At 35.1% G+C, this 13,348-nt stretch overlaps 1 protein-coding gene across 1 annotated transcript; it reads left to right on the top strand.

Moving 5' to 3' along the window:
• Positions 1-8,597: 8,597 nt before the first annotated feature.
• LOC142180890 (uncharacterized) lies at positions 8,598-9,149 on the top strand. The gene has a single exon (XM_075252995.1). It carries the CDS (start codon positions 8,598-8,600, stop codon positions 9,147-9,149), a length of 552 nt encoding a protein of 183 aa, XP_075109096.1.
• The last annotated feature ends 4,199 nt before the right edge of the window (positions 9,150-13,348 follow it).

Below are 13,348 nucleotides of genomic sequence, written 5' to 3'. Positions count from 1 at the left end.
AAGTCGTAAAGAAGTAAAATTCCATTACAATGACTGAAAATAAAGTTCATTACAACTAATTAGCTTAATACTACAACACGAACACAAACATAGCAACTTAACATAAAAAAATGCTTCAGTACAACTAATAAAAATGCACGACAACACATATAAAGATAAATTGATACACTAAACACATACATTTAGTCACTGCCGCCCATTATTCTCTGTTCCAACTACTTAAATTGTTCTAACAACTTATTTTTTTCTTCTTCTACCTCTTTAAGTTTCACTTTCAACTCCACAACCTCTTTTTTAAGTTGTTTTTCACGTTCCCACTATTTTAAACACAAATCATTAAGATCGTTCAACAATCCTTTGTAGTATTCCTGATGACAAGGTTCATCAATCCATACCTCAAAATCGCAAATAGGTTCGCCGGAAACCTTATAAAACTTGTTCAAACATTCACAGAAGCGGCGTCCGGCTGCACCATTGTCCCAACAACTTTGCATCTGGCATTGTTTTCCGCACTTGCACCTTGGGACATAAATAGGCTGAGACATTTTTCTGTTAAAAAAATTGCTTTTCAAGGAAGATTTGCTATTAGTTATTTTTGAGCGAAGAAAATATGTAGAATGAGCTCGTTATTTATAGGCAAGACAACACACATAACGTAGTAATTAACCGCACTATATATAGATATAACGTAATATTTAACCCAGCTATGCCTTGCATGTTAAATGTTCTGACGGGTACGAATCCGACGGGTACGAAATAGCTTTATGTCAGATCGACAAGACAACACACACACATAACGTAGTATTTAACCGCGCTATATATAGATATAACGTAGTATTTACCTGCGCTATACTTTGCGTTTTATATGTTCTAACGGGTACGAAACAACTTTGTGTCAGTTGGGCAGCTTTTTCAGATCGACAAGACAACACACAATCATAAATTAATCAGATTTATGAAAGTTCAATGTTGTTTCAAGTTCTTCCGAATATATAATTTTTTTTTATTATCATTAAAAAACTGAAATGGAGAAATTCAACTCATAATTAACAAACATAATTTTATTTTATAAATCTTACAACATAAACAAAACAACTAAATATTACAACACAAACTCATTGATAGTTAGTCACAATAGAAGAACACCCACCCCGAGCTTGATTACTGTTGCCACCCAAAGGACATTTTCGACGGTCGTGTCCTGTTTGCGAGCATATACCACATCTGCACGCATAAACGGTATCACTAACATCCATTTGGTTCTGTATACGCGTTCTCTTCTTCACCTGTATTCGACGCAAATAGGACTTGTTACACACCATTTTAAATAGTTCAAGCGGCCAATAATGCTTAGCACCCACTGGCTGCAATTGCCCACTATATGTGTTTAGGTACTTCGCAACACTATATTGTTGATCAACATAGTTGGTTACACCTAAACCAACATGTTGAAAACACTTGATGGCATGTGAGCAAGGCATGTGGTAGATGGACCATTTCCCACAAGAGCATAACCTTGTAAATTCATTTATAGTATGTACATTATTACCCCGATTTTGATGGATAGCGGTGCGAACTTCAAAAACATTTCTTTCGTTATCATACTGCAAAAATGAATGCCAATGCGCTCGACGTCTGTATTTCTCAAATCTCTGCATCGGCATTGACATAAATTCAACGCCCCTTTCCATCAATGACGTTGCAGCTGTAGACCTTTCAACAAACCTCTCCGCCATCTGCTTAAACGACATTCGCACCATGGCTGTGACAGGTAATCCTCTTGCCGACTTTAATAACCCGTTGAAAGACTCTGACACATTTGTAGTCAGAGTTCCCCATCGTCTGCCACCATCCGCATGCAAAGTCCACTTTTCAGGGTCATATCGCATTAACCAACGATAGGCTACCTCGTCTTTTTGCCTGATATATTCCATATGCCTCCGGAATTTATGTTGTTGGTGGTCTGTTGCTGTCATCCACATCAAATCATGCAGATCCTTGTTGGGATATGCCTTCTGGAAATTGGCTTTAAGGTGCCTAACACAGTAACGATGGTAGGCATAAGGTTCTTGCCATGTAGGCAAGTTCTCCACAGAACTTAATATACCACCGTGTCAATCAGATATTAGACAAATACCGGAACGCTGTTTGACAACGTGCTCTTTCAAGTGGTTCAAAAATAGCGTCCACGTCTCTTGGCTTTCAGTGGCACAAATAGCAAAAGCTAGAGAAAATATTTGTCCATTAGCATCTACTGCCACAGCTATCAACAACTTGATATCGTACTTTCTATAGACATGAGTGTCGTCTATGAATATTACGGGCCGACAATGCGAAAAACCATCAATTGCTGGTTTAAACGCCCTGAACACATAATTGAATGTATATTCTGGTTTACCTGGAATCTGCTTAAGCTTCCATTCAACAACCTTCCCGGGGTTAAACTGCTGCAGTGCATCCATGTACCTAGGCAGATCTGCAAATGACTTATCCTAGTTACCATAGACTATTTCAAACGCTCGTTTGTACCCGAGATATGCCTTTCTTTTAGTAATGGTAGCCATGTTCCTGGTGGACTGCTGTAATGCACTCTTTGATTTTATACCTTATGGACGCTTCGATGTGTGGAATAAGAACAATAGAAATCAAGTCAATATCTAAGTTGAAGTGATTCCCGTTGAATGTGTCCATTTTGCATGTGTGGGTGAGAATGTATTTACCCACTTTCCACAGACCTGTCTTCTTCTTGCTCGCACGCAACATCCAATGACATGGCCAAAACCATCTGCAACAAACAACCTTGTATATAACCATACTTGACTCCTATACGGTCATCTCACGACACTCTTTTACCTTGTGCATTTTTCAAGCCCTACTTAGGCGCGCTTTATCAGGAAAAAGCATGCCCTTTGCTAGCACCGTTGGTCTAGACTCATCCCACATTACTGTCCGAATTTCATCAAAATTCCTTGTGAGAGCTTCCACATCCGGTATGCTTGGCAAGTTATCAAGGTAAAAAATCTCCTTTGAATGAAACGACACTTGGGACTCGTACACTCTTCGTCTAGAGGGGTGGAGAATACTCTCTCGTCAAATCATGCCCTTCCTTCTCATCCTCCTCATCACCATCCTCACGAAGAAAGGGTGTCTCATCTCCAGATTCATCAGCATTGTTGTCGTAATCACTGTTCTCTTCCTCACTCTGTGCATCTGCTAGATCCCGATTTAATACGTCGTCTTCGGGCAATTGAGTGAGTATATTTGGTTCAACTTGCTCGTTTTCACTGCACAATCAACAAAATAATAAGATGCTGAATTTAATAAATACTTTCCATATAGTTGTATCACTTCACTTATAAGTCGTAATGTGATGAAATTCCATGATGGACATTTTCATTTAGGTGATGGCTCCCGGATGGACCACCATGATCTAACACACCAAAACTATGCTTGGGTTCAAAATTTATAAAATTCATATCCGGCCTGTACCCCCTGTTAAATATATGAGCGTTAATACAAATTCAATACAACAAAAATGTACATCGTAACACAAAGGAAAATTGAAGCTTACCACTCATCTTATGAATTATGTAAAGCAGGCGGGGATAAGTTTAAATCAAGGAAAACTCTTTCATCCGGAACCTGTCCGGAAAAAACTCCTCCAAAATAGCCACCCAACGACTGGGGGTTATCCGGAACCTGTCCGGCAACCTCATTGTTTGGAATGTCTTCGACCTTGACGTACATATCCAACATATTTATTACAAGATATTCCCGGTATTCATCCGGAGTCCTCAGAAAATCCCTCAAAGTTTTATCATCGTAGATGTTTAACTCCGAGTAAAAAGCAGCCCCTTGCGGAGTGACGGAATACGGATATCTTCCGGTTATTTTAAGTAACATTGAACGTTTTCTCACACCCATTTTTTTTGCATAACAACGATATCAATTTATCGTACTCTAATGTAAGTGGTAATTTAACATGACCCTGTGGAGATAAACTATACCTCACAGAGTTATTCTCCATCACAACCTCACTCCCCAATATAATGAAACTCTTATTCTACGCTCTTCAGACATTATGAAAAAATGCTTCAGAATTTAACAACAAGAAAAAATTAAACGGGAGTTAGAATTTTATGTGAACGAATTTTCCTAAAATCCTAACCACTTTATATAGGAAATGGCTAGCCCGGGATATGGAAATTTTTTATCGTATAGCGTTCTTTAAATAAACGCTATACACATTTAAATTATTGTGTTGTCAGTTCACTTATTAGTGGGTCCATATTCAGGGTATATCGTTTTTTTGGGCGTTATATGTATAGCGTATGAATAAAAGACGCTATACCTTAACGGTAGACGTTACCGTTAATGTGTAGCGTCTTGTTTTTGCAAGCTATATATAGAAATGTATTTTTTTAAACACTTATTAAGGTAATTTGAGTCCAAAAAAATAATATTTAGGTTCCGGACTCCAATACATTGTAAGGATCAGCTGACCATTTCGAGCATCAACAATTAGCATCATCTAATTGTACGACTCATTTGTATGTCTTCCTACATACGTCGTCGAGGAGGGAGAAGTCGTTTTAATTGGTGTATGGAACCTTTTTCCATATATTTCAGAGGATTTTATATATATGGGAAAAGGTTCCATACACCAATTAAAACGACTTCTCCCTCCTCGAGTATATATATATATATTAGATGTTGAATTCCTTTAGTATTTTCGCATTTTTTATATTTTGAATCTCTTTGATGAAAATCATGCTTCTATCACTACTTCAAAGACAAGGGCTTAAGTTAATTGACAAGAGGAAGTTGCTCAGATGGTCAACACCTTTCACCTACAAATCTTACGGTCGTGGGTTTGAGTCATCAAATGAGCAATAACTCCAATAAAGAGAGATCAAAAATGAAAAAAAGAAGAAGAAATTTACATGCATTTTCCCCTCTATCAAATGACAAGCTATCGATTGGAAACAATCTTTCTATCCTCACAATGTTGCATTCTCAAGAAGAATACCTTTAACCTCTAGTTACAAAAAAACATATTGTTTTCTTAGTAATTCGTTCGGAAAAGAATAACATATTTTTAACTTTAAAAATAATTTAACTTGAACTTTTTACTTTAATCTCAATAAAAAATTTACAACGTAAACATTTTAATATATTTAAAATCATAAAATTTAAAAATTTGTATTTCTTTTAAATTTTATATTGAATCAAAAGGTATAGAAGCTTCTAATAGGGCGGATGGAGAAAATAAACTAGGGAAAAGGGCCAAATATATCCCTCTACTTTCAGATACTGTCTATATTTAATCTTCGTTATACTATCGAGACACATTTACCCTTACCGTTATACTATCGGGCCAAATTTATCTCTACAATCATCAAAGTTTAAAAAATTACCCCTCATTCTGTCAGGTGACCTAGAATCTTCCAAATCATTTTAGTTAAGTTACTGATTCTTCTTCTTGGTCCATTATTTTGAAATGATTGGCATTTATCTGCTTTCTGAATTGGAAAAAAAATAAGAGAAAAAAATATTAAACAATACAATCGTTAATAAACAAAGTATAGTAAATTAAAAAATCTAAATTAGGTAGCTTGTCGAAATTCTAAAAGTATTTATACCATCCCAATTTTAATGAATTCGTTGCACCAAATATATGGAGACTTTGCAAGTATTGGTGATTGAAGTTAAAGTTTATCGGAGACTTTACATTGTCGAATTCAACTTTGCTTTAATCAATGCATGCACATTGTGCACTCTTAAATTAGTCGATCAAACTCTATACTAACCAGACGATATAAAATATATTTTAATATATATGTACGTACATGATGATCAGCTGCATATAATACACAATAAATAGACCCACTGAATTCTACAGTGTGTATATGGTTGAAAAATAAATGAAATTTTAAACCAACTCCAAACTCATTATTACAAGAAGAGAAGTTGGTGCATTGTAATTAAAAATATTTATGAATAATTTGTATAGTCTAGTAACTTTAGAATTCACATTAATAGTAATTCCTGCAAATAATGGCAAGAAGAACAATAAATGATTTAATTAAAAGAAATTTGGGAGATTTTGAATTACTTAACCGATAAAGGGGTAATTTTTAAATGTTTACTAATAATAAGGGTACATTTGGCCAGATATTATAATAGTAACGATAAATTTGATAGAATAATATAATAAAAATTAAATATAGACAATACTCAAGAATAAGGGGGTATATTTGGCCCTTTTCCCAATAAACTATATCTCGTGAGAACACATTTGCGGTGTCAAGTTCGAAGACACACTAATCACAAGTCTACATCACCTAGAAAAAACAGCTACGTAAATGAAAAGAAGAAGAAAAATTCTAAAAGAATTCTTTTTATTTTTTTTCTTAAAAGTTAAAGTAAACTAAGACCGGGCACATGGAGTAGTCTAACGTTTAGCATAGCAGGTCATTCCAGTAGCTACGTGCAACGTGTCCAGCTTTTTCTACCGCCGCAGCACCAACTACGAACTTTCGTTCTTTCACATGTCGCGCGCTCTCTCTCTCTCTCTCTCTCTCTCTCTCTCTCTCCCTCCTGTTCGGTTACCTACATCAATCAAAACTCTGTCGCCAGCTGTCTCCTTCACGCGTACAAACTTCTATAAATTCACAGCTCCTAACCATCAATTTCCCATCACAAAAAACCCTACCTTTCTCATTCTCCATTTCTGAAGCAAATTAAGTTCTTTCTACCTTCAAGTTCTTCTTTCAAATCTAGCAGCAATGGCACAAAGCAGCATTCTCAAGGCTTTCTTCGTTGCATTCGTTGTTGTTGTTTTCTCTGCGGCGGCATCGGCTCAGGAGTTGGCTCCAGCACCGTCACCTGATGCCGGAGCGGCATTCTCTCTGCCGCAATCCGGTGCTTTGGTGGCTACTTCTCTCCTTGTCTCCATTGCTGCTCTCTTGAGGCACTAAATGTTGATCTATTTATGATTATGTTCGTCGATTTTGCGAGATTTATTATATAGAGAGACAGAGTGATTGATTTGTTAGTGATTTAGGAACTTTATTTATTATCGGCTTCGATATGTATTGATATTATTCTTTTTCCAGTATATATATATATATATATATATATATATATATATATATATATATATATATATATATAATAAAATTACAGTTTATAATTAAAGTTTGATTCATTGTTGCAATGTCCATATTTCTTCCTCATGTGTCTCTGGTGTTAATTCAGTAACATTACTGTTCTAGAAGGGTGTGGTAATTGTTTACTTAAATAAATGGAGTATGATTATGCCCAAAAATTACAGTTATAATTAATCGAATCAGTGGAGAAGCAAATATTAGGATTTTGAGCTGACAATTTCTTTCTCAAGAACAAGAGAGAAAGCTAATGCTCATTTCGTCAAAGCTTCATTCGTTGGGAAAATGAATTTTAAACATTTGCATTTGAATGGTCAAAATATTAAATTGATCATGACTCATGAAAGCAGCTTTTGTTCTTTATGGCTAATTTTTTAGTTTGTAATTTTTCACTTAATGGTAATTTTAGTTTTACTTGATTGGTTTTGTAACTTATAGTAGTAAGTATTTTTATTGAATATTCTAAGGAAATAAGAACAAGGAAATTCAGATTTCTCTTTTTACCGTTTGGCCATAATTTTTTCTTATTTACTTTTTCGGAAATTTTCATTTTTTTCGGAATCATGTTTGGCGACATAAATTTCAAATTTCACTTAGAATTTGAATTTAGGAATTTTTCAAAAATTTGAAAAACTTCAAAATGCTATTTTTCAAAATATTCATTGCGAATTACTCACAAAAATTCAAAAATAACTATAAATTATATTCATATCTGTTATGAATAGAATTCTATTTAGAGTGAATGTCTATCTTGTAGATAGTTTTACTTTGTGGCTAAGTCATTTTTCCCCTATAAATAGAGGTATCTTACCCCATTGTAAATCATCCCAAAATCAATAAGAATTTTCTCTCCCTACTTTTCTCTGCAATGTTATACTTCTACTTTTATTGTTTTATTTCACGTTATCAGCACGAAACTCTACCGTCTCAAGAAACTCTTTGAGAATATTAAGGTATAACTTTTCTCCTCTTTTTAACTATGACTGACACTATGAAAAGAAAGTTCGTTGCCCTTGAAATTCGGGCAAGAACTATATGACATGAGTGTTAGATGCTGAAATCCATTTAGATGCAATGGGTCTTGGAGACGCCATTAAAGACAAAACTAAAGCATCCACCCAAGACTTTGATAAGACCTTGATTTTCTTGCGCCATCACATTGATGAAGGGCTGAAAATAAAATATCTCATCGTCAAAGATCCACTTGTTTTGTGGAATAGCTTAAAGGAAAGATATGACAACTTAAAGTTGGTCACTCTTCCACAAGCACGATATGATTAGGCTCATCTGAGGCTCCAAGACTTTAAGTCTGTTTTTGAATATAATTCTGCGATGTTCAGAATTACTTCTAAATTGAAACTCTGTGGAGATACTATCACTGACTATGATATGCTTGAAAAAACGTTTACAACGTTTCATGCCTCCAATATGGTCCTGCAACAACAGTACAGAGAGAAAAGTTTCAAGAAGTACTATGAGCTGATTTCTCTTCTCCTTGTGGTTGAGCGAAACAATGACTTGCTCATGAGAAATCACGAAAATCGACCCACTGGGTCTACACCATTGCCTGAAGTGGATGAGGTGTACTCCCATTATGCTAAGCATGGAAAAGGCCGTGACTCTATTCGTGGTTGTGGTCGTGGCCTTAGACAAGGAAGAAATTTTCCTGGTGTTAATCACCCCCCAAAGAAAAATAACCACCAAAAGTGGAAAGGGAAATATGAGAAGCCAAAGGCAAATGGTTCAGAAATCGAATGTTATCGTTGCGATGGAAAAGAGCATTGGACAAATATTTATCGTGTACCAAAACATTTGGTTGAGCTTTATCAAGCATCTCTAAAGAATAAAGGCCCTCAAGTCAATTTTGTCTCTGACAATGATTTTGATATCACCCACTTGGATGTGGCAGACTTCTTTGAGAGCCCTGATGAAAAAATAGACCACTTGATCGGTGATGGATCCGTGGTTAAAGATGATTGAGTAGTTCAATTTTTTATTTTTATTTTGGCTATTCATTGTAGTTAGTGAATGAACATCATGTAATTATAGTTCTTTACATGAGTAGTAGTCATTAATATCAGTTAGTATTATTTGGTTTATGAAATACTGTTAGTTCGTTTTGATTAAATATAGTTCTAGTATTTGTTTTAAAGAAATCAAAAATAATAGTTCATGTTTTGGTGCATAACATGTTGTCACCTTTCTCTAATTGCATTGCACATGTGGGTAATTAGTTATATGTGATTATAATTCCAGTGATATCTCGTGAAACTTTGTCATTTTATTTTCTTTTGGCCTCTTTATGCTTACTAATAATAGCAAGAAGTAGTATCAGCTAGAGAATTACAAAGAATGAGAATCCAGAATAGGAAATTTATTGGTTACTGTGAAAGAAAGAACAAACCAAGATTATGCCTTACTGACTTTTAGTTCTTTTGTAAGTTTTGAAGAGAAATTGAAATGTTAAGAATTGAGAATTATTAACGGGACGGGAAAAGTGACACCGGTGAAGTGTGACACACCCACGAAAATACACGTCTTCTTTTGAAAATTATTAAATTTTGCAATTTTCAGCCACAATCTATTAACAGGAATTGTTTGTATCATAAACAAAGTTTGCTCAAAATTGCATTATAAGTCATTATTGAGTTATTGACTTCACTTTGTCTCTTTTCCTTTATTTATGAAAATACTAATATTTATTCGTATATTTCTTTTGTATGTCAAATTATGGAAAGCAAATATGGATATCTCACAAAACAAACTTGGATTAAAGTTCAATTGTAAAAATATTTGTTTAATTGATTCAAGTACAACGCATACAATATTCAAAGAGAAGAAATATTTCTCTCATTTAAGTATGTTTAGACAGATGTTACTACAATTTCTGGTAGTAGTAAATTAATTGAAGGCTCTGGAAGAGCTACTATAATTCTGCCTAAGGGAACAATACTTATCATAGAAAATGCAATGTTCTCCTCCAAGTCCAAGAGGAACTTGTTGAGTTTTAAAGATATCCGTCGAAATGGATATCATATTGAAACAATAGATGAGAATAATCTTGAATATCTCATCATTACAAAGAATGTCTCTGGCCAAAAGAGGGTTATTGAGAAGTTCCCATCTTTATCTCGTGGCCTGTATTGAACAAGAATTAGTGCAATTGAGGCATATTCTACTGTAAACCAAAAAGTTACTGATTCCAATACTTTTGTACTTTGGCATGATCGATTGGGACACCCTGGATCAATTATGATGAGACGAATTATAGAAAACTCAAATGGGCATTCATTAAAGAATTTAAAGAATCTTTTAAACAATGAATTTTCTTGCACTTCTTGTTATCAAGGCAAGTTAATTATTAGACCATCACCAATAAAGGTTGGAATTGAGTCCCCTGCGTTTTTGGAACGTATACAAGGGGACATTTGTGGACCTATTCACCCACCTAGTAGGTCGTTTAGATATTTCATGGTCTTAATAGATGCATCTTCTAGATGGTCTCATGTGTGCCTATTGTTATCACACAACCTCGTGTTTGCAAAATTAATGGCACAAATAATTCGATTACGGGCGCAATTCTTCGATAATCCAATTAAGTCTATTAGACTTGATAATGCTGCTGAGTTTTCATCCCAAGCATTTAATGATTATTGCTTATCAATTGGGATAAAAGTGAAACATCTTGTAGCTCATGTTCACACTCAAAATGGCCTTGCAGAGTCTTTAATTAAACGTGTGCAATTTATAGCAAGACCGTTACTCATGAAAATGAGGTTACCCATTTCTGTTTGGGGTCACGCCATTTTGCATGCAGCAATGCTAGTTCATCTCAGACCGACAAATTATCATAAATATTCCCCGTTGCAATTAGTTTTGGGTCATGAACCTAATATATCCCATTTAAGAATTTTTGGATGTGCCTGTAGGTGCCTGTAGCACCGCCATATCACACCAAAATGGGTCCGCAAAGAAGGTTAGGAATATATGTTGGGTTTGAATCCCTCCATTATTCGCTACCTCGAAACATTGACGGGGGATTTGTTTATTGCACGATTTGCAGACTGTCGATTCGATGAGACACTTTTCCCAAAATTAGGGGGAGAAGTTGGTGAAACCAAATGGAAAATTTTGTTGAAAAATCCATCATTATCTCATCTTGATCCACGTGCCTCTATTTGTAAAAAAGAGGTGCAAAAGATTATCCATTTGCAGAGAATAGAAAATCAAATGCCAGACGCATTTACAGATTTGAAAAGGATAACAAAATCACATATCCCTGCAGAGAATGTTCCAATCCTTATTGATGTCCCTGTTGGACAATCTTCTAGTGTCATAGCTAATGAGTCAAAAACACGCCTAAAACGTGGCAAACCATTAGGTTCCAAAGATCGATATCCTAGAAAAAAGAAAACAAATGACACTACGAAAGAATCTCATGAAGAAATCCAAGATTTAATAAATTTTGAGATTCATGAGGAATCCACTGAGCCCGAGACTCAAGAAAATAAGGAACTATCAATAAATCTAATCGATATTGAGACAAATTTGAATTGATTGGATATAGTGGTGCATATAATGTTGCATGTAGCATTATGCAAGATAGTGAGGATCTTGAACCTAAATATGTTGGAGAATGTCAACAAAGGTGTGATTGGCCAAAATGACAAGAAGCAATCCAATAAGAGTTGAATTCACTTGCAAAACGTGAAGCTTTTGGGCCTATAGTCCAAACACCTAATGGTGTTAATCCTATTGGCTATAAATGAGTCTTTGTACGCAAGAGGAATGAGAAAAATGAGGTACAAAGATATAAGGCACACCTTATTGCACAAGGATTTTCACAATGACCTGGTGTCGATTATGAAGAGACATATTCACGAGTTATGGATGCTGTAACTTTCCGTTATCTCATTAGTTTTGCTGTCCATGAAAAGCTTGACATGCATTTAATGGATGTGGTTACCGCCTACCATTATGGCTCACTTGATAATGAGACATACATGAAAATTCCCGAGGGATTTAAAATGCCTAACACACATAATTCAAAGTCCCGAGAAATGTTTTCAATCAAATTGCAAAGATCTTTGTATGGTCTAAATCAATCAGGACGAATGTGCTATAATCGTCTTAGTGAGTATTTATTAAAGGAAAGCTATATAAATGATTCCATTTACCCATGTGTTTTTATAAAGAAAACAACATCGAAATTTGTTGTACTTGCTATATATGTTGATGACATAAACCTTATTGGAACTCCTATAGAACTCCAAAAGGAAATTGATTATTTAAAGAAGAAATTCGAGATGAAAGATCTCGGAATGACAAAATTATGTCTTGGTTTGCAAATTGAACATTTGGCAAATGGAATTTTTGTTCATCAATCTGCCTACATAGAAAAGGTATTGAAACGGTTTTACATGGATGGAGCATATCCATTAAGTACTCCGATGGTTGTTCGATCACTTGATGTGAATAAGGATCCATTCCGACCTCAAGAAGAGAATGAAGAGTTACTTGGTCCTGAAGTACCATATCTTAGTGCAATTGGTGCACTAATGTATCTTGCTAATACTACAAGGCCTGACATAACCTTTTCAGTCAACGTCTTAGCAAGATATAGCTCTGCTCCCACAGGAGACATTGGAATGGAATCAAACACATATTGCAGTATCTAAAAGGAACTACCGATATGGGCTTATTTTATGGCAATAATTGCAGTCCTGATCTTGTTGGTTATGTCGATGATGGGTATTTATCTGATCCACACAAGCCTCGATCTAAAACAGGTTATGTGTTTACATATGGAGGCACTGCCATATCTTGGCGATCGACTAAGCAATCAATTGTGGCTACTTCATCTAATTATGCTGAGATAATTGCTATTCATGAAGCAAGTCGAGAATGTGTGTGGTTGAGGTCTATAATACATCTTATTTGAGACAAATATGGTTTGAAGTGTGACAAACTATCCACGATTTTGTATGAAGATAATGCATCATGCATAACCCAATTGATGGGAGGATTCATAAAAGGAGATAGAACAAAACACATTTCACCAAAGTTATTTTTCACACATGATCTTCAAAGAGATGGTGATATCAATGTGCAACATATTCGTTCAAGTGATAATATGGCTGATTTGTTCACAAAATCTCTACCGACATCAACCTTCAAGA

The sequence above is a fragment of the Nicotiana tabacum genome, chromosome 5, assembly GCF_000715075.1.
Source record: "Nicotiana tabacum cultivar K326 chromosome 5, ASM71507v2, whole genome shotgun sequence".
In the NCBI taxonomy this organism is placed as follows: Eukaryota; Viridiplantae; Streptophyta; class Magnoliopsida; order Solanales; family Solanaceae; genus Nicotiana; species Nicotiana tabacum.
The sequence above is the reverse complement of the archived record's forward strand: the minus strand, read 5'-3'. Positions and strand labels throughout refer to the sequence as shown.